Source organism: Vigna angularis, chromosome 8, assembly GCF_016808095.1.
Source record: "Vigna angularis cultivar LongXiaoDou No.4 chromosome 8, ASM1680809v1, whole genome shotgun sequence".
NCBI classification, from domain to species: domain Eukaryota; kingdom Viridiplantae; phylum Streptophyta; class Magnoliopsida; order Fabales; family Fabaceae; genus Vigna; species Vigna angularis.
The window spans coordinates 26182253-26205326 of NC_068977.1; the positions used below are offsets into that span (position 1 = coordinate 26182253).

The 23074-nt window shown below is 37.1% G+C and overlaps 2 protein-coding genes and 1 non-coding gene across 3 annotated transcripts; all 3 read right to left on the bottom strand.

Annotated features, from left to right (window-relative positions):
* Positions 1–1452: 1452 nt before the first annotated feature.
* TRNAR-ACG (transfer RNA arginine (anticodon ACG)) lies at positions 1453–1525 on the bottom strand. The gene has a single exon. It is a non-coding gene; the product is annotated as a tRNA-Arg (tRNA).
* Positions 1526–3662: 2137 nt separating this feature from the next.
* On the bottom strand, positions 3663–6439 carry LOC108344189 (cation/H(+) antiporter 4). Its single transcript, XM_017582654.2, has 3 exons — positions 6230–6439; positions 4926–5951; positions 3663–4790 (listed from the first exon to the last, which is right to left on the bottom strand). The coding sequence occupies exons 1-3, from the start codon at positions 6437–6439 to the stop codon at positions 3663–3665; spliced, it is 2364 nt and encodes a 787-aa protein (XP_017438143.2).
* A 6018-nt stretch (positions 6440–12457) lies between these two features.
* Positions 12458–17446, bottom strand: LOC108343704 (protein SGT1 homolog B). Its single transcript, XM_017582041.2, has 10 exons — positions 17055–17446; positions 16678–16747; positions 15523–15647; positions 15198–15324; positions 14261–14357; positions 14075–14140; positions 13650–13788; positions 13141–13223; positions 12967–13071; positions 12458–12779 (listed from the first exon to the last, which is right to left on the bottom strand). Exons 1-10 carry the CDS (start codon positions 17212–17214, stop codon positions 12672–12674), a joined length of 1080 nt encoding a protein of 359 aa, XP_017437530.1. The 5' UTR covers positions 17215–17446; the 3' UTR covers positions 12458–12671.
* Between the last annotated feature and the right edge of the window lie 5628 nt (positions 17447–23074).

Below are 23074 nucleotides of genomic sequence, written 5' to 3' on the forward strand. Positions count from 1 at the left end.
AACAATAAATCTCTTTTACCTCAACCTCATCCCCATTTATTAGCATCATATCATCTCCATCTTCACATCCTTTTTACTAACAATGATGATTCTGTTATCATATTAAACATGATAAGACCATTTAACTCTCCCACCTAATAGTTTGACAGATGTAAGTTCAATTTTACACCCATTACTATGTCTCTTGCTTCCACATGTCCCTCACGGAATATAATATTCAACTTCACATTCTCGATTCTCATCAAATCCAACCCTTTTCTATTCTAACATTCTTGAAAATCTCTCACACTATACCCCATTTTAGGAACACGTTGCATAACTCTTTCCAAACACACCCTTTTGGAATTCTAAAGAAGAAAAAAGTGTGATGTTTCTTCAATTCATCTCCCTCACTTCTCATAATTAATCAAATGCACTCCTTTGCTTCTATTCAATTCACTTAATAAAACTCTATCAACAAATTTGTTAATCCTAATATATTAAACTATAGTTTCTAGTAGGATTTTGGTTTTAAGTTTTATCAATAAAAATATATAAAAAATTAATTCTTGACTATACTTATAGATAACAACATCATGCAATAAAAGAAAGGAGGAATCGATGATGATACACGGTGCAGCAATAAATTTTGTGTACTTGATTAATAAATGTATTTAATTTCAGCCATGTGTATTATTGATAAATGGGTAGAAACCACTCGTTATGTTGAAAAGAATGGATCACTAGTTCATGTGACCTTTTTGAGGAACACTTATCGTAAGAGAGTGTTGTGCCATGTGGCATGCAAATTATGGAGCCAAAATGGTATTTATCTTTTCCAGTTTTAAGTGATTGTCGTGCTGTACTTAGACACCAGACCTGCTCTCCCACATGCATTGGGAATTCACACTGTCTAAGAACACTTATTTCTCTTTCTTTCTGTTTTTTCTTTGCCCTTCTCTTTTATTTCTTTTGTATATGTAAAATATTACAAACCGAAGTAAAATGTTACGTGAAATTTACAAAAAACCCATTTATCAATAATATACAAGTTAGAACATGGATTTTGCACTAATAATTATTTTAACAAAGATGATTTTACCAATGTTAGACACTATTGTTGGATGAAAACAAATAAAATTATATAGTAATGTGAGTGTATTTTTTAAAAACTAAATTCATGTTGAGTTTAAGTAATGTAATCATGTTAAGATATCTACTTATAAAGGGAATTATGTCTTTAATCTAAAATTTAAATTAATTTAATAAAATATCTATTTTTTAAGTGTAAATTTTCAAATCATATAATTTTTCTTTTTAACTTTAGTATTCTGATGAAGAAAAAGTCCAATGTGTTTCTTAATTTTTTTTGACTCATTTTATAAATCCTATCAAACTATATATATATATATATCAAACTATATATATATATATATATATATATATATATATATTAAAAATAATGTGTTAAAACGACTCCACTGGGGATCGAACCCAGAATCTCTGGTTCCGTAGACCAGCGCCTTATCCATTGGGCCATGGAGTCCTTGTGATTAATAATGGCATGAAGGTTAAAATATATTTTAAACATATTATATTCAAAGACTGAGACAACATTATTGACTTGAACTTTTGATCAGGATATTTTGCAATGACACAACATAATAAAAAATTACTAAAATAAACAATGCTAAAATTAACTTTTTAAAATCACTACAGAACTATCTATTTTCCATATTAAAGGTAGGAAAATGTGTCAATTCCATCCATTTTAGCCAACTATCACCAACATGTCAAAATCTGACTATGACTGGTTGAAAATCATGATCCATTATATTCATGCATGTGAAGAAAATGAAAAATAAAATAAAATCTAAGGAAAAACTTGATTAAATAACAAAATATATTAATAATTTGTTTTATATTTTAAATACATATTTTTTTATCAATATCAGTAAAAACACATGTACTACGATCATGTGTATTATTTTCTTGTAATAATAAAAAAAAATAAAAGTATTATTATAATAATTATTAAAACAAAAAATCTTATTAAATTATAAAAAAATCATAAAAAATAGTTATAAATATTAATGTAAATAGTTTTTATAATTTTGTTGTATATAAGTCTTTGTTTATTTTATACGTAATTTTTTATTATAGGTATTTATTTTAATTTAAAAATTAGTTAATAAAACGGTCAGAGTTTTTATATATATATATCAAAACGCACAATCCCATCTATTAATCTAACATATTAGACAAAGTTCATAACATCACCCAATCATGGTAATAAGCCTATATTTGTTTAAAAAACAAAATTCTTAAAAAAGTTATAGGATCTATGTTTTAAGATTTGTTAAAATTTCTATTGTTTTTAAGAGTAGGCCAGTGGTCCAACCTGCCATATTGGTCGTTGTTTCACCTTAGGAAGTTGCTCCCTCCACCACCACCGAATACTCCTTGCACCACTCTATACCAATTTTACCCTTCTCTGAAACGGATGTCAACATTTGTTTCATCTCCAATGGATGTTGACATCTGTCCGTTCCTGCAGTAAAGTCTTTTGTCGTTCCATGCCAGTGCTAATTCCACCAAGTTCCAGCAAACATCACAAGGAAGAAAAAAAAACATTGTTTCATGAATAGATTACATTAAGCAATAAGCACGATGTTGTGAGAGAAGGGAGCAGTTAACCATCTCAACATTAGTGATTGTTCTTAGTCATAGAAGAAAGTTGACTAACCATACATGAAAAGCACAAAGTAGGAATAAAAAATGGATTTAAAATTAACTTTAGCACACGTCATAAGAAGAATGCATACTTTAACATTTCTCAAAATAGGTTAGCATGTTCGTACAAAAATTGCAACTGCAACATGAGTTGAATTACCTACAATTTAAAACAACTCATTTATAAAGGTTAAAATACCTAAAACGTTCACTACCAACATTTGACAAATAGAATACATGAAAAACTTCCGGACTAAACGGATGGACACATCCGTTGAAGAGAAAAAGAGGAGGTGTATGATATTTTAAAATATAAAGAATAGTTTTATAATTTAAAAAAAATGTGGTGGTAAAAGAAGTAATGTGTGATGGTGTAGGGAGTAACTCTCTTCACCTTATTAATAGCCCATCCATCCAACCCATATTGTCACTAGTAACATAGTGGGCTATTTGATTTTCTTTATGTGAAAAAGTTATTTATTTGATCTTATCGTAAAATTTTATTGTAGTTTGCTATGGATCAAATATAATATTAAATTTGTGCTACTTTAATTCAAAACGGTTTAAGTTGAATTTTATTTAACTATCCACGTCATCCCAAAATTATGTAATTTTTATTTAACTTAAAATAATCTCTTAATACTGAATTTCTCGTATTCAACATTTTGGTTTTAAAGGATCCACACAACATTTATATAATTAATTAAAAATGTTTTTCGTATTTATAGAAACCAAAATGTTGACGGAGCTTTTCATTTACAGAATGGAATGGCATAGTTGACAAATAACTTCATCTTTTGAATATATGAAAAGAAAATTCAGTCTTCTATGCAGTTCAGCTGTTTGACAAAATTACACTTGAAAAAAATTAGTCATGCATGAACTTCAAAGACTAATCTTTTCAGCAACAAAAAGTTCCATCCACAGCAAACGAAAACCAAATTTGGCCTTTAAGCATCACTTTCTCTTCTTTGTTGCTGCATCACAAACACAGTAGCCTTGCCAGCAGCATCAGTTGAAGCCAACAAATCTCCAAGAACCCCAAGTTCTGGATACTCACTCCACTGCAACAACCCAGATGTTTGAGGAGTTTCAATCCCAGCTTGTCTTCCAACAATGATCAAATCATACTCCTTCACCAACTTCCGAATCACCAAAGCCGTCTCAGGTCCATCCTGCACAATCTTCTCTATGTAATTCATATTAGTCTCACCCACCTTCCCGTTAATCCTGATATCATTCAGAATCTCAGTGTCAAGTAGTTCCTGCAAATCCGTTACCTCCGAATAATTATTCCTAGCCAAAAACCTGACCACAGTGAGTCTGACATGCGGATTCTTAGTCATCCTCTTAGCAAAGTAAAGTGCTTCTCTATCATCTTTCCCTCCAATGAAAAGCATGCAAACAGTGTAAGGCGTCTCTGGGGAGAAAATATGCGTCATTTGCATTCTCTCAATCAATATCCCAACAGAACATGGAGCTCTCCGCATGACACGGAAGTTCAACTCTCTCAGAGACTCATCTTCTATCTCAATGCTGTTGCCATCAGAAGACCACTTTTTATGAAAGGGAAGAACAATGAGGGAGGTGAACTTGTTCAACGCCAAAGTGCAGATGTCATCGTACATCAACTCAGTTGGTGAGATTGATGTGAAGGTGTTCACCACCAGTGCATCCTTGAACTCGTGCTCGAAGTTTTGGAACGCATCGATGAGTTTGTCTGCCATGGAAGCGTTTGAGTCGTGTTTTTTCTTTGATTGGAGTTGGTGAGAGATGAAGACAGGAGCTGCTCTTCCGATGAGTTCTATGAGCTGGAGGGCGTAGACACAGAGAGGGTTGTCTTTGGTGGGGAAGGTGGCTTCGAGAAGGTTGATGGTCGGAGGAATGTTGTCGGGTCTGTGGATGCATGTCAGAACTCGAAGCTCGGAGTTGTTTTTGAGGTCAAAGATGTTTCGCTTGGTGTAGTTTCCTGCATATTTCTTCATGGGGTCGTAGAGATATGCCAGAAGAAATGGCCCCACTGTAGCACTCAGAATTATGCTCACTATCACCAATGCCAACACGTTGTCTGGCATGCCCTGCATTAAAGACATAACGAACACAAACATTATCCTAGAATCATGATTCGTTTGTTTTTTCTGTCAAACTCATGTACAATGATTCTGGAGCAAGAGAGGTGAAGTAATTAAGAAGACATGAAAGAGAGTGCTAACCATGAGATCTCTGATTATAGAGAATCCAGCCAATTCAACTACGCCCTTGCAATTCAAGACCAAAGAGAGAGAAACTGAGTCACTGAAGGGCACGCTGTGGTACAAAGGAAGCAGCACGCATACAACAAATTTGACAGTGCTAGTTACTGCAATGATAATCAGGGCTTGCAACATGAACTGGTCAATTTCTCCACTCACTTCGTCTCTCCATTTCATGAAGTCTCTGAGGTCCACCCTCATCACACATGTGGTCACAAAGAGAGGCATGAACATCCAGTTAACAAAAGTGTCAATCTTTTTGATAACTGCAGTGCCTAATGGAGGCCCTTCTGGGGTAGCCATGCCCAATGCAAAAGGACCAAAGAGAGCCAAAAATCCAATGCGATGTGTGATATAGGAAGCCATAAAAGCCATTATGAGTATGAAATACACATAGTGATCACTAACAGGAGAACCCTCTGGGGTCTGTTTTATGATCCAAAACATGGCTGGGCGATAAACGAACATAACAATTAGCAGAAACAAAATGAAAACTATGAGGCAAAACCAGGCTTTTTCTGGATCACTGGACAAAATTTTGGAGATACTAAGGATTGATGTGAAGACCACATTGAAGAGCTCAGTAACCAAAGCTGCGGACTGGCTTAATCTACCTAGCTCCGAATTCAGAATCTTGAGATCACTTAATACTGTGCAAATGTTAGGGAAAGGAGTCACCGAGAACACACCAGTGATAAGTCTAACTTTTGCTACCTGATCACTGTTCAGGTATTTTGTGGAGTATAAATTTACAACAGTCATGCTGCATATAAATGGAGCCAGTATAGTAACACACCCTATGGTGGCTGAACTACTTTTGGTCCTGGGAATCACACTCACGTCTGTTTTCACCCCTGTGTAGAACAGGAAAAGCATGTAGCCAAAAACTGAAAGCATCCCCAGACTTGCCTGAGAGTCAAAAAAGAACAACTCTCTACTCTTCCGAGCCCATTCTTCAGTGAAGCTGGTTGCAAGTATCAGGCCAACCTGCTCAGAACACCCACCACCATGTGTTAGTTAATATCCAAAACAGTAACAATTCTTGCATCTGCACAATGCCTATGATGTTATGGACACGATCAACTAAAAAGCTTAAAGATGCATCAAATAATGGTATAAAAAAAATCATGAACTGAAAATGAATAAGTGCATGTTTAATATTATCTTAATCTTCCTATTGGTTAGTACTCATGCGAAAGTAATTTGAAATTGACAAGTATATTAAAGTGGATATTGTGGCATGCATGTTGAAGGGAAGAACTTACAATGCTCATGGAAGTGAATCTGGGGAATCTTAGACGGCCCAGAATGTTGTGCAAGAGAAAGGTTGCAAGAAAGATAATACATATCTGCATCTCCAACATTGGAAAAGCATTAGTTGGAAGCATGCCATTTGTGGTGCACCATGGTGTGTCTGAATTCACCCGAGGGGGCAAGTACGTGCATGATGTAACGTAAAACTCTTTATCGCCCATTTCTGTTGTCATGCTTTATATATATAACTGTGTTCTATGCAACCCTTATGTATCAGAAAGAATAAAACTCAAGAAAGACAATAAAGGGCAGCAAGCTAGCACAATAATGCAGGAACAATTGCAGAAATATTAAGAGGTTCACAGTAGATATTTGTTATGTTTTTGTTTCCTGAATTTTCATGGTCAAACATATAAATTTGAAGGCAATGGTAGAAGTCGTTTTGTATGATCATTGAAAACTAACAGGTTATTAGTCCTTGCAGTATCCAGTTTCCATTCTAATTATACCAAATTACATATATATTCTGTTGTTTGTACTTTGTAATTGTCACTGTCAAATTATTATTGTTAATAAAACAAATCTTCTAAATTTAGATAAGATGAGCGAAACTAAACAACTGTCTTTAATTATAAAAAAATTAACAGGGAGATACCAACCAACTTCCATCTTGTACATCACGATCATGTAAATTAATTAAGCTCAAATTAATTAATTAATTTTATCTATACCTTTTTAGAATATAAACACATTTTAAGTAATTTGATGAAACAATCTTTAAAATATTTATCGTATAATGAGATGGAATTTTCGGGTAATTTTATACTTTTTGTTATCAAACTATAAACTGTATAGACAAAAGGTTTAAAATAAAATTAACAAGATCAAACTATATTAACTTTCTTAACATACGGTATCTTTTTACGTTGTATGTTAGAAGGCAACTTGATATTTTGACATTTTAATTGGACAAATTATATACGAATATACCTTCATCACTAACACTTAATTTGTTAACTATCTTTTAGGATGAGAAGTTTCACTTTTGCACAATGAACAATCGCAAAACATAGGATAAATATGTAAATGGATTGTGAGGTTTATAGAGTTATTGTATCTACTTATATATTACAAATTAATTATTATATTTACAATTATAAAGTATAAATTACTTCTAACTATAAATTAATTATTATATTTACAAATGTAAAGTTCAAATTACTTCAAACTATTTATATTTGTAATCGGATTGAAAGATTTAAAAAATGATAATTGCATCTATTTATACTATAAATTGATTATTAAATTTATCAACTTTTAAGATGATAATTATTTTTAGTTATACCTTATAAATTTATTTTATTTTTAGTTGACGTAAAATTTGTAATATATTTTAGATATTAAAATATATACATATATTAAACTAGATATTTATATAAATGTTAATATATTTCAACAAATCTAGTCGTAAAATAGTTTAATACCATATTAAGAATTAAAGTTAAACAAACTCATTCTTACAAAATCAAATTACAATAAAAGAAAATTATCAAAACTCATATATTATCAATACTTACACTGGTGCAACGAAGGGATATTGCTTCAGTTATTTTGGGTTTATAACAGTGGTGTTAGAATCGAAGTATATTCAGATGAGATAAAAAGTCGGGACTTTTGACCTCGGCTCAAAAAATAGGTAAAAAGTTTACGATTTTGTCTCGGTTCAAAAAACTTAAAAGCAGTAAAGCAAAAATAAAAAAATAAAAAATAAATAAATGATCTATTGTCTTAGTTCTGGATCCAACCGAGACAATATCATTCATTGCCTCGATTGGATCCAGAACTGAGGCAATAGACCCTCTTTTGCCTCAGTTTTTACCAGAATCGCTATCTAAAATATGTTTTTTTTTAAAATTGATCGTTTTTGTAAACATTCCATATCACTTAAACCATATCACACAATCCCAGAAACACAGAAACAAACCTACACATAAAAGCAAGTATCAACAACCCAAAAATACAGTCCAACATATAACTATTTAATGTGATTTTTGGTTTTCATAACTATGGTTATTATTTTTGAACGAAATTTTTTTTAGCACTATTTTAAACTCCTATTTTAGGAGAAAAATCCCAGGAGCCTTTAATATGAAGTTTAAAAATTAGTTTGATTGCAAATCTTAAAATCATCATAACTTTCACACTGGTTGTCCGATTTGCTATTATTATATATGAATTTAGGGTACAAAAAAATTTATGATATTGTGGTGACTCGAGCAACTAGCTAGTAGTCCTTCCAGATTGAACAAAAACGTTGTTTTCTCTTTTATCGAGAATTGTTTTTTTTAACTTTGAAAAATATTTAAGCATACTCTGAGTTTGGAGTATACCAATGTTCTGATGTGTATGATGTATGATGAACAAACAACTAAACGAAAACATGAAAAATCTAAAACGAAACTAACCTTTAAAGTGAATTTAGGGTGAAAATGAAACGAAATGAACATCCCAAAGCATTTATTTGAAGAACACATGTCCACAAAATCAATTAGTCAAAACGAAAGAAAATCATACTTAAGCACTTAATCAACATAGAAGGAAAGAAACAATGCAAAAAAAGTTGAAGATGATGATCGCGAAAATGGAAGACGGGAGAGCAATGGCAGAGTTTCACACACAGAAAATGGCTCTGTTTGTGAAATTTAACGTTAAATACATATTATTACCTTGGTTCTATAAAAAACCGCTGCCTAAAACCTCTAAAAAAAATCAGTTATTTTATGCCTCAATTTTACAATGAATCGAGGCATAAGTACTCTATGATATCGGTTCTCTAAACAATTGAGGTTATAGACTCTTTTAGGTTTCAGTTCTTTTTTAACCAAGACATATATGTTTGCGATAATTACAAAAATGTTATCACGTCATTTTATACTTCGATTACAACAAAACCGATATTAAATGCATGAGTTAAAATCCATATTTTTTACTAGTGTTATATATTAATTTTATTTTTAATTGACTTGAAATCTTCTACAAAATTTATCCTAAAAATATATATTTGGGTTTTTTCTAACATCCTCATGTTGAACCTTGTAAGAGATATTTGGAAACAATTGTTACGTTCATCTAAAAGACGACTACAATGTTTAAATATCTAAAATAAAACATTAAAAGTTAGAACGTAATTGTGTGTCAAAAACCTGTGCCCAAAACTTTAAAAATAGAATGCTCCAATTTTATATACACTAAATATTTTTGCAAACTTGAAAAAAAAACTATTACACAAACATTAGTACAACTTCATGCATTCGATTATGTTACTTTTTAGGGTGTTGCTCCCTCCACCACCACACCTTTTTCCCTCCACCTCTTCTTTACTATTTTGTCCCTCAGTAAAATTTTATTTTTAGGGTTATTATTTTTTAATTTTACCCATTCACAACCTATTTCATTAATAACTTATTCTAGTTCTGTACATGAGTAAAATACTTTTCTTTCATTTTAACATTATATTTCTTCCTCTCTTTCTTTCGTCGTTGTGAGATACTACAAGTTGCAAAGGTTGCTGGTGGTGGAAAGAATTATCAAGCAGTCTCCCTCTCATGGTGCAGTGCGTGGAGTGCTTCCTCGTATTCGAATAAACCTTGAAATAAAACCCTAAAATAAAAAACGTAACCTTTAAACGGATGTGACATCCTTCAACGGATGTCAACATCCGTTTAAGGAAAAACGGATGTCGACATCCATTTTACCTTAAACGGATGTTGACATCCGTTGAAGATGTCACTTCCCGTAGGTTACGTTTTTTATTTTAGAGTTTGTTTTATTAGGGGACATCCGTTGAAGGATGTCACCTCCGTTGATGTATACTTCCTTACGCTGGTTGATGCTCTAGACGTTCTTCGATGTTCCTCCACACCACGGCGACGACGCTCCTTCACACCACGGCAGCAATGGAAGCTTTCAAACAAAAAAAAAACTGGGAAAAAAAAGGAATGGACGTGCGGGAGGTGGGGAGGTGAAACGAAAATAGGAAAAGGGGAAGAGAGTTCCGTGGGTGGGTGCTGGGAAAGTAAAATTAGGGTTTCAAATTATTTAAAATAGGGTAAAAGTAAAAATATTTTTAACTTAAGGATATAATTATATTTAAAATAATGTGGGGAGGTGGAGGAAGTATAGGGTGGTGATGGAGTGAGCAACACCCTACTTTTTATTGTCCAAATCAAATCCAACTTATCTCGTCCAATTTTTTAGTATTTTTTTCAAATAGAGATAGCAAATGAATTCCTTTTAGTGATTTTTATGAGTTTTGTTCAAATTCATCTTACTTTTTATTGGAAATCCTCACATTAACTAAAAATTTATATTAAATATTATTTTATTTTAATTTTGTAATTTATTTATAAGACAAACAATAATTTTTACTCTTTTCTATAATTATTTAACATATATTTAATTATTATTTGATATACATATAATTATATTTTTTTTCTACATATTTAACATAAAAAAAACTTTGATATTAAATATTTGATAATATTATATATTTTTTATTATGATTTTTTTATAAGAAAACTATTTAACCAATATTTAGAACTGTGACACCCGGACACTGACGAGGGCGGAGAGTGATCGCCGGTGTAAGAGGCATGGTGCAGAGGGCACTGACAAGGAGCAGCTCCTGGCAGGCTTCCAGTGGAAAGGGCACATGGATGAATCGAACATACACCGGAATGAGAGGGATCTAGAGACTGTATAGGTATGAGACTATACAATTGAAGGATAGCTTAAAGGAATTGATTTGACTACTCATATCACCAAGCATTTGCTTTTCGGTAGCCCAACTAGTAAGAACTCCATGGTTAAGCGTGCTTAGCCTGGAGTAATTTGGGATAGGTGACCTTCTAGGAAGTTTTCCCAGAAAGTGTGCGAGTGAGGACAAAGCACACTGGAAAGCCTGGTGGTGATCTGTGGGGGCAGTCAATGGTCCCTATGAGTTGCCGGAACATTACAAATGGTATCAAAGCCTAGCCTCTCCCAGTACGGTGTGGTTCGAGGACGAACCAGACGGAAGCTGGTGGGCATGTGACACCCGGGCACTAACGAGGGCGGGGAGTGATCGCCGGTGCAAGAGGCATGGTGCAGGGGGCACTGACAAGGAGCGGCTCCTGACAGGCTTCTAGTGGAAGGGGCACATGGATGAATCGAACATACACTGGAATGAGAGGAATCTAAAGACTGTATAGGTATGAGACTATACAGTTGAAGGATAACTTAAAGGAATTTTCGGTAGTCTAACTCATAAGAACTCCATGGTTAAGCATGCTTAACCTGGGATAAAAGTATGAGTACGGCATCTCTAATTCCAAAACTAATTATTTTAGATTCTACATATTTATTCAAAATATTAACTGTTACATTTGTGGACAAAAATAAACTTATTTATTTTAAGTTCTTCGAAAATTGTACTGCTTTAGCATGTATAATTAAAGATATAACTTATGAAACAATTATAGTTTTGGAATGGAGGAAATACTAAAATTTTAATAAAAACAAAATTTCTCAAATTTCAGGCCATGTCCAAACATAGTTTTAGAAACATTTAAAGAAATTCTTTATGATATGTTATAATGCTAAAATATATTTACATCTATTAAAAGATTGTTTTTATTTTTAAATTTGCATAAGTACTCGTTTGAAACAAAGTAGTCAATTAATGAAGAGAAGTTCATATAAAAAGAACAAAATAGGAAAAGAGCATGCTGGTCAAACAAATAATACATTACGTGTTAGTTAATTTTCTAATACTTTATCATCTCTTCCATCAAAGTAGTAAGTAGATACTACAAAAGTCTTTCATTTGTACAACATAAAAGTGGCATTTTTAAGAAACTTATATATTCACTTACCCAAAGAAGTTATATAAAAGGCCATCCTTTCATCAAGAAACTAGACGTTATATGAGACGAATCTTTAGCTTACTTTATTTAAACTTTTCTTATAATTATGCTATAACTTTGTCATCTTCACTCTTTATTGAATACTTGGACAAACAATTTTGGGTATAAAATTGTTGTCAAACACTTCTATGGTAGAAGGGGTTGGAAATAGATATGATATATGATAAACCAGTATAAAAAACTGTGGACTGTCATTTGTTTCCTTCAACAATTATGGTCCATCTTCCACTAACATTGGTTCAGCTGTATTAATATAAAGAATGACTCAAGGGAAGATAAACCAGAAAGTTGCATTATATTAACCAAATATGAACAGCCTTGTCCTCAACCAACAACCATGAATTCAGGTCCAAGCGAAGACGGACAAACCTTATGAAAAAAAAATTCGAATAAAATAAGATCTCTAGTTCAGCAGTTAACTAACCAACAGAAAGCATTAAAAGCATAATCCCACACCAAATTATATATAAACATTGATTCAGAAAGTATCTTAATATTCCCATTTTTTCAACTCCATGCCATCAGGAGGACTTCCCTCCACCTTCTTTGATCCCACTTCTTTCCAGTTTGTAGACAGCACAGTTCCATTAGACTCCACCTATATAATAAAATTGAAGAGAGGTAAGGTGCAATGAATACACCAACATGCACTGAACACAATTTGCTGCCATTCTCTAAATAATAGTTGTGATTGTGATTCACTAGACATGCCCTGAATAAAGAGGATTTAAAAGTTTGGCCTATGTAATGAGCAGAATTTGATAGATGAAGAATGTAAAACTCACAAATGACTTTTTCATTGCTCTTCTGGTATCCTCATCTGCATCTTGGTATATTTCCCGGAAAAATTTGTTCAATGCAGCATCCCCGTCGAGCTTTTCATCTTTCTCCTGAAATGAAGAATGTTAGGAGCAAGATTTGCACTCACTAAAATACAAACAGTTAACACATTTACAAACCTCTTTCTTGACTTGAGCTTCGATCTTGTCCCAATCTCTGGTTTGTTTTGAGGACGGGTAAGAAGGTCTATGACTTGCAGTAACTGCAAAATTCACGAAAAGGGATAAAGCATTTTAGCATGAAAAACTGGACCTTGCCATGCAAATGTTCACCAGTATTGTAGCTAGAATATTAGCCTCTAGTAAAACGGTTTATGTTCCTGCTAAGATAAAATCTCCACCCTTTTTCAGTGACTTCTAGTTTTACATTTTCGTTCTTTAATTCATTAAATTCCCAACTTTTCCTCTCCTTAACTTGTGCAATTTCTAATCTATCCCTTCCTTAAAAACAGTACACCTTCCCACCCTTCACTTGACTAATTATAGTCCCATGTTTATGGTCTCTACACATCCATCACATAGGACCCATTATACCAAAGTCACCACATGAAGAAAAAGGAAACCATTATACCAAAGTCACCAAACAAGAGAGGAAGGAAACTCCAAAATCCAAATAAGTGTCAAGTTACCTGAAGAGGCATTAACCATCTGTGGAACTACAACGTTTTTGGTGAATTCAAGAGATGACCAATGAATAGGTTCCGCTTTCTCAAGGCGAATTTCAATTTTGGTTGATAATACATCATACCGGCAATTGGAGGGTACAATCTGATAGAGGAAAACCAAAGTTCAACACAGTATACACAGTACAAAATAACAAAAAGCACTAATAATATAAACCATACAAAGGAGTTTAAATGCAACTATGGAAATAAAGGTGCTTGAGACCAGCCAAAAAAATAAAAATAGGACGAGATAACCAAAGCTTAAACTATCTTCAGTATCAACCACACTAGGAAAAAACCAAAACTACACTATGCACGTATAAAAGACTGTAAGATACATTTTCCCAGTGATCCAATCTTTTATGCTGACAAACAGGTCTTGTTCATACCTTTCCAAATAAGCGAGTTTGAAAAACATATGCATCTTCCCCTGGGACATTAATACTAACACTTAGCTACAAAAGAAAAAAATAAGGAGGGACTAAGATTAGAATGTGATTCACCAAAATGAATACAAGTGCACCAAAGGCTAGATAAAAAAGCATTTAATAAATATTGTATGATGTGAACCATACTATTTGTTCGCCAAATTCAACAGTTATGCTTTCCTTGGGGATTTTCTTTGCAAATATGGTTACAACCACCTGATCAGGTTTCTGGTAGAATTCATGCCTGCATAAATTTTGTTTTCAAAGAGTCAAAGCCTGAGAAATTTAATTTAGTTCCTTCCTTTAATAGAAATATTCCAGTTCACATAGTAGAACATTATCACAAGCAAACAATACAACGTTAAGCATTGCAGACTTGCTTGCAAGTTCTCCCTATCAGATACTAAATTAAAAATTGTTAAAAAAATTAAAAACTATGGGAATATCCTCTCTATAAGTTAATTGATAGATATCAAATGATTCATGATATTTAATTGAACAATGTAATCTTCTCGGATCGTTGGTTAATGGCTCTATAATCCACCATGACCAAGCAGTTTAGCCTTTGATCCTTATCTCTACTATTCTAACATAAAGCTAAATTTGTGCACATGGAGGATGGAACAGTGGCCAGTGTAGCGCCATACTTCAAGCCCAAAGGTCTCTTGAATGAAGATATGTGCCAGGACATTAAATATAAAAAAATAAAATAAAATCATTCATTTTGACTTTACCCAAATCTTTAACTTTTGGGATAATTAGTTCAAACACAGCATCAAAGTCCATAATAAAGTGGTATAAAATTAGATATTTTCTCCCCCATTCTTTTAATGAAAAGATAAATTTCAGCAAAAAACTCTGAGCTTATTCATTGTTCATCTAAAGCCAAAAAATGGAAAATGATAGACAGAACTATTCATAAACTTCATCTAAAAGATTAAGCATTTGGGAGTGTTACTTTTTAAGACAAAAAATATCAAATACAAAACATAATCACAATAACTAAAACAGCTGAAGCACTGTTAATATATACACAAATAGTCCTAGTGAATATGCATAACCATAAAGTAAAAGCATGTTTGACCTATATTTAGGTTTATTCACAGCAACTGGTGGCTTCTCTGGAAGATCATCCTGTTGTTGAACATCTTTTGGATTATCATCCTGCGCTATGGTCTTTTCCTGTATAGGTATGGTGGTATAAGATTCTTCTGTTCAACACATGTCCATCAAGTTCAAGTCAGTTTCCTAGCCAAAAATGGCATCAATCCACATTTTCACTTCCAACAGTCAAGAAACAGTCATCAGTCAGACATAAAACAAAATCTAAAACATGAAAATTACACCTCAAAGACAAATAAGTTTAATTAAATAAAAAGGATTTTACCATTAGAAAGAACAAAGTTCACCTGCAATGAGCTTATCACACTCTTTGATTAAATTAACAAATCTTGGGTTGTCTGGAGACAATGAAGCACCAGTCTCCAGAGCAGCCTTGGCCGTCTGATACTCCTCAAGCTTCAAGCATGCAGTACTGCAATTGAAACAATAAATTTAAATGTCAAAACATAAAATAGGATGTGATCTGCTGATGCACAGAATGCAATTTCAATCAACTTTAGCCTCAGATGTCGTCATTAACCATCATGTAAATCACGTAAAATACTGTCATATTTAAATTTAAATAAATTATATATTCAAGCATAATAATCTCTTCATTAGTCAATAAAAAATTCACATTAATAGTTTAAATATAAGGCCATGTTTCAATAAGAAGACAATTATATAATATGCATGCTAGTATCAGATATATGTACATTGTGTATACATTGCCAATTTTGAAGTGGTTATGCATACAGATATTGTGCCACCTTATATCATTGTGTCTCCTCAACTGAATCTCCACCTTTCACTCTTATATGTCCATTTAGCATTGTTTCCTATTGTTATCCTCATAAATAGGAATCTATCATTTACTCTAATAGAACACCACCATTTGATTAAGTAGTCATTCTCTATTTAAGAGGGTAGATATTGTGCCACCTTATATCATTGTGTCTCCTCAACTGAATCTCCACCTTTCACTCTTATATGCCCATTTAGCATTGTTTCCTATTGTTATCCTCATAAATAGGAATCTATCATTTACTCTAATAGAACACCACCATTTGATTAAGTAGTCATTCTCTATTTAAGAGGTTGCTTTTGACAACACTTACCAAAAGTAACAATATTTCTGGATACTATATATTAAAAAATGTTTGATTACTCATTTGGTTGAGTTCAATGTTTTGAAATTTAGTCCTGCACCTAAGAACTACTTATTTTAGTACTAGAAGATACACTGTTAACTCTCTCAGTCCTTACACACACACTTATTAATCTATTTCAGTTCCTACAAATTTGGCCAACAGAGACTAAAAAGAATTAAAAGGTGCATATTTGTAGGAACTAAAACAAATGGTTTCTAACTGCAGGGACTAACAAATAGAATACAGGTATAAGAACAAATGAATAATCAAACCTTTTGAAAAAATTTAAAGACAAGGTGGCGTTGTACTTACCCTTTCCGTAGATATGCTTTTGGCAGAGAAGGATTCAATTCAATTGCTTTGTTAGCATCAGCAACAGCCTCTGCACAAAAGAGGAAAAGCAAATCAAAATTCTAACTTAGTAAAACATTGAAACCACATGTCTGCAGGGTGCAGACAACCATGAACACAATCCCAAGTAAAGACTATACGAAGATTTGTCAAATTTTTTTTTATGAAAAAACAACACCAACAAAACAGACATTAATCGATAAAAACTTGGTCAAACTCCCATCTCCTCCCACATGACCCAATTGAACACAGGAGTAACAAAAACTCAATGATTCCCACAGAATAGACAAAAGGGTAAGAGAAAAACAAACTTTTGAAGGGAGGAAGTGAGAGTGTACCAGTTAAGTTGTTCAATTTGATGTTGCCTTGAGCGCGGTCGGCATAGAGTTCAGCTTTGTTGGGTTCGAGGTTAATTGCCTGAGATAGAAGGTCCACTGCGAGTTCGAAGTGGTCTTCGACAAAGGCTTCTTTGGCTCTCGCTTCAAGATCGGAAGCCATGGGAGCAAAGAAGAGAGGAAAAAGAAGGTTTGAAGGAAGAAGAGAAAGAAAACTCTAGAGATGGAGTGTGTGATTTGGAATTCGAAGAGAAAGAAGAAGGAATAGGAATGATGGATTGACGGGAGAGAGGGATGTGAGATGGGTATGGTATGATAGAGAGAGTGGAAGACGTAAACTGCAAGGGGGAAATGAGAAGACTTTCACAAGTCTTCCCAAAAAACATTATATTGTTATAAGTTATAATAATTATAATAATTTAAATAGTAATCATTATATTAGTAATTATTACTCTTGATAATTAGTAATTGATAATTATTTTTTCTTTGAAACATAAAATAACAAAGAATAATATTACGTGTGTGCAGTTATTTAATAAAAAAATTATTATTATGATTATAAAATTTAAATATAAATAATTTTTATAATTTTATTGTAAATATTGTAGATGATTTTTAATTAAAAATTAGTTAAATTTATAAAAATGATCAAATAAAAATGGTTAAATTTACGTAATAATTAATTACTTAAAAGATAATATTGATAAAATAATTATTTTAATTTAATTTTTAAAATTGAAAAAAAAAATATAAACACAAAAGAATTATATATATATATATATATATATATATATATATATATATATATATATATATATATGTTTCGGATGTGTCGGGCCGTGCGGTTCTGAACCTTCAAGCTCTCCTGCGATCTGGTCCCGGTGGCGGATCTTCTTCCCGAGCCTTGACTTTCCTGTTGATCCGGAGGGGTGGAGACCTACAAAAGATTCTCCGATGCCAAAGTCAGTTTCAGAGCAATGGCTTTTCTTAAGGGACAGCAATAAATATGCATGCAATCTAACCTGTTTACCACTCACCATGAACCTGTATTTATAGTTTTCGCTATGGGCTTGGGATTAGTGAACAGTTAATCACGGCCCAATCAGCCCAATAGCTCCTGATTTCAATCATGGCCCAATCAGCCCAATAGCTCTTAATTTCTACTTACCTCTAAACCAGGTCAGTTTACTTGAGCCATAATGATTGATGATTTGGCCGGTCAGTGGAATATGGGCGTTCGTCTTTCCTATGGGCGACTCGGGCACTAAATTGGGCGGACGATCCTCTGTGTGGTCGTCCGGCACCTTGTTGGGGCGGACGATCCCTTATGCGGTCGTCCGGTCTTCGTTGGGCGGACGATCGATTATGCGGTCGCCCGGTCTTTCGTTGGGCAGACGATCCCTTATGCGGACGCCCGGTCTTTCGTTGGGCGGACGCTCGGCATTTCGTGATCTCCATTATTCTGTAGGACACTTTTTGTGAGCATGGAGAGTGCGACGCTATCTCGTAGTGATGGGATTCCTTGTGAGTTCTTCAAAGTTTCTCTTAGGCTTGTGGTCGGCGTATCCACCAAGATGGTTGGACGGCCTCATTAGGGGGCGTCCCTACGTGCGACGCCGGATTCCTGCTAGGTTCAATCCGTACTTACTTGGGCGGCCAAGACTTGGGCGATCGAGCATTTGTCTGAGGCGGATATGACATGGGCGTCGTTTGGGCGGCACCGGTCGCCTCAGGGGCGTCCTCTGTACGGCGCCCGGCATCTCCTGGTACACAAGCCCCCCAAGTCCTAGTGCACGTAGTGAACGTAGGATTTTTTGGGTGCGGCGAACTTTGGATCTGGAACTCGCTATTGGGCTTTATCCAGTGGGCTTTTCGAATTTGAAAATTAAGCGGGAAAACGTGTGGCGCGTTTCCATTGGCGAGAGGTGAAACGTCGATCAATCTGCGGCGTTGATGGTGCCAAATCTGAACGGCCAGGATGTTTCTAACGGTTACTAACTCCTCCCTATAAATAGTGGGTTTGGACGGGGTCATTTTCACTTATCTTCCTTACTTCAGAGCTCGAGATTCTTTTTCCCTCAGGTAATAAATGGCGTCTATGTCCGTTGAGTTTGTTTCTGGGTCGTCGGGCGGAGTCCGGGAGGGGTCGGCGTGTGGTGACAGCAGCGATTCTCTTAGCTCGGTTTCTTCTCATTTTTTGGGGGAGGCGGTTGGATCTTCTGGGGGGGGATCCTGAGTCACCGGTCTCGGGGAACGACCGGATCTTCCACGGCGTGCCTCTGTTCCTGATCAAGGGCGGTGTTCGTGTAGTCGGGTCGCCCTTCGAGCCGGATGGTTAAGGGATTGTGGCGTCTGAGTTGGCTCCCGTTGTTCCCAGCCGGTATGCTTCCTGCTATGCTTACCGCAAGGATTTAGAGTGGAGGGTCCGCCGTATCCACATCGTCCGGGATATGGAAGATGCGAGGTTGATTCTTGCTGGGGTGACTTTATTAAATGAAAGGGTCTTTCATGATGGGCGGTCTAGTCCATATGATTTCTTCTTCATGTACGTGGCCTTCTTCACCCATCTTTTTATCCGGGTGCCTTTTACTCAGTTTCAAACGGCCGTTCTTCGGGCGGTTAATGTGGCTCCTACGCAGCTGCACCCTAATTCATGGGCGGCTATACAGGCGTTTGTAGCGATGTGTTCGGCAGTGGGTGTCACCCCGACTGTCCCGGTCTTCTTTTACTATTTCGAAGTCCGCCCTTCTGCTTCTGGCGGTTGGATATCTTTCACGTCTGTGCGGGACAGGACTCTTTTCCGCCCTTTCTCTGACTCCTTCAAAAATTTTAAACAACATTATTTTAAAATAATCGTTGCCAAAGCCGGTCTCCATGAGTTTTCTGATGGTGAAGGGAGGCCGCTGTTCCCTTTCTATTGGACGAGGGATCCTCGGCGAATAAGGGCGACTTCTCTCGGGGATTTGACATCAGCCGACCTAGAGGCCGTGCGCACCATTAACACCCTCCCCCGCCGGATATCCGCCCGTCACTTGGTTGAATGCCTTAGTCTTGAGGATTGTGGACCAAAGGCGTTCGGTATGGTCCTGTCACATTGGGTGTGTTTGTTTTTCGCATACTGACGTTAATTTTTCTGAATTTCTTTGTTTTTTGCAGAACTAATGACGACTCCGGGTCCTCGCAAATCCAACTTCCTCACCATCAGGAAGAAGTCCGGGGCGAGCTCGTCGACCGCCCGTCCAACCAGTGTTCCAAAAGTGCCGCGCCCGCCTCCTGTCGGCGCATCGACTGGACGGGTCCCTCCCACTAACAAGGTTGGAGGTTCAGGAGTGAAGGTTTCGGGTTCCGGTCTCCCGCCTGAAATTGCTGCCGTCCAGGTAGGTCCAACTTCCGGGGTGGCCAAGACTTCCGCGGATCCTACTCGAAAGAGAAAAGATCCCGCTGCTGAGGGACGTAAAGACAAAGAGGGTTCTTCGTCTCGGTCAGCTTCAAAGAAGGCCCGGAAGGATAAGGGCAAAGAGAAGGATCGGGAGAGGGTATTGGCCGTCCCCCTACCTGGTGGCGTTTTCAGCCCGGAGTTCAGCATGAGCGACCGGGCAAGATTCCACATGAGCTCTTCTCAAAGGGCGCTCATCGAACCCCTCTCTGAGCTGGAGTTAACCAACGCCATGTTGGAGATGTCTACCCGGACGTCCGCTTTGGCCTGGTATCTCAGGAATTTTGCTGACCGCCCCGGAGTTGCGGAGGTCCGGGCCGAACTCGACCGGGAGAAGAAAAACGCAGCCTCCCTTCAGTTGACCCTGGAGCAAATGGTCCTCAACCAAGACGAATATGATAAGAAGATTGAGCAGTTAGAGGCCGCTCTTGAGAAGGCCAAAAAGGAGGCCGCAGAAGGTTTGACAGCCGCCCGGGGCGAGCGAGAACGTATGGCGGAGGAGGGTCGCCAGCTGAAGGCGGAGGTTGCCCGCCTAAAGGAGGCTGAAGCCGAGCGTGTCAAGGCAAATGAGGAGCTCACTCTTGAAGTTGCCAAGGCCAAGGAACAAATTGTTGAGCTAGAGTCAACAATTCTGTTCGAACATGAGGAAGGGTTCAACAAAGCCCTTCGCCAAGTAACTCTTCTGGCGGGTGTCCAGGACCCGTTTTCTCTGGGCGTAGATATAGAGAAGGATGTTTTCGACGGTGTCCTCGTGGATCTGAATGCCGCCGAGGAAAACGAACCGCCTGTGGAGGCCGCCGCCGGGGGAGACAATTAGATTTTTCCTTTTTCGATGTGATGTGTATTTTGTTGCCGCCCGCCCCAACCTCTCGGATTGTCTAAAAGTAGGCCGGGCGGTAGTTTTGTAAATCGGGGCGCGTTTTAGCGTCAATGATTAATACACAATTATGTTTTCTCACTTTGCATGTCTCTTTTTGTATGTCTTTACTCTTTCCCAGTTTTAATAATGATCCGGCCGGGGTGTGAGCGGTCCCCGAAGGAACCCTTTGTCGCCGGTCTGGTCTTAATGGGTCGGTGATTGCCGAATGCCGGATTTTGCTACGTGAATGCCGGTCGGCTGATCATATTGCCAAAATTGGCCAAGTTATGGACGGTCGCCGTTTTGCTTTCTTGCCCGGCCAAGCTGAGAGTTGTTCTCGTTGGAACACTCTTTTTCACCAGCTTGGTCTTACTGGACGGACGGTCCTTCGCTTTCATGCCCGGCCAAGCTGAGAGTTGTTCTCGTTGGAACACTCTTTTTCACCAGCTTGGTCTTACTGGGACGGACGGTCCTTCGCTTTCATGCCCGGCCAATGCTGAGAGTTGTTCTCGTTGGAACACTCTTTTTCACCAGCTTGGTCTTACTAGGACGGACGGTCCTTCGCTTTCATGCCCGGCCAATGCTGAGAGTTGTTCTCGTTGGAACACTCTTTTTCACCAGCTTGGTCTTACTGGGACGGACGGTCCTTCGCTTTCATGCCCGGCCAATGCTGAGAGTTGTTCTCGTTGGAACACTCTTTTTCACCAGCTTGGTCTTACTGGGACGGACGGTCCTTCGCTTTCATGCCCGGCCAATGCTGAGAGTTGTTCTCGTTGGAACACTCTTTTTCACCAGCTTGGTCTTACTGGGACGGACGGTCCTTCGCTTTCATGCCCGGCCAATGCTGAGAGTTGTTCTCGTTGGAACACTCTTTTTCACCAGCTTGGTCTTACTGGGACGGACGGTCCTTCGCTTTCATGCCCGGCCAATGCTGAGAGTTGTTCTCGTTGGAACACTCTTTTTCACCAGCTTGGTCTTACTGGGACGGACGGTCCTTCGCTTTCATGCCCGGCCAATGCTGAGAGTTGTTCTCGTTGGAACACTCTTTTTCACCAGCTTGGTCTTACTGGGACGGACGGTCCTTCGCTTTCATGCCCGGCCAATGCTGAGAGTTGTTCTCGTTGGAACACTCTTTTTCACCAGCTTGGTCTTACTGGGACGGACGGTCCTTCGCTTTCATGCCCGGCCAATGCTGAGAGTTGTTCTCGTTGGAACACTCTTTTTCACCAGCTTGGTCTTACTGGGACGGACGGTCCTTCGCTTTCATGCCCGGCCAATGCTGAGAGTTGTTCTCGTTGGAACACTCTTTTTCACCAGCTTGGTCTTACTGGGACAGACGGTCCTTCGCTTTCATGCCCGGCCAATGCTGAGAGTTGTTCTCGTTGGAACACTCTTTTTCACCAGCTTGGTCTTACTGGGACGGACGGTCCTTCGCTTTCATGCCCGGCCAATGCTGAGAGTTGTTCTCGTTGGAACACTCTTTTTCACCAGCTTGGTCTTACTGGGACGAACGGTCCTTTATGCGGTCGTCCGGTCTTCGTTGGGCGGACGATCGATTATGCGGTCGCCCGGTCTTTCGTTGGGCAGACGATCCCTTATGCGGACGCCCGGTCTTTCGTTGGGCGGACGCTCGGCATTTCGTGATCTCCATTATTCTGTAGGACACTTTTTGTGAGCATGGAGAGTGCGACGCTATCTCGTAGTGATGGGATTCCTTGTGAGTTCTTC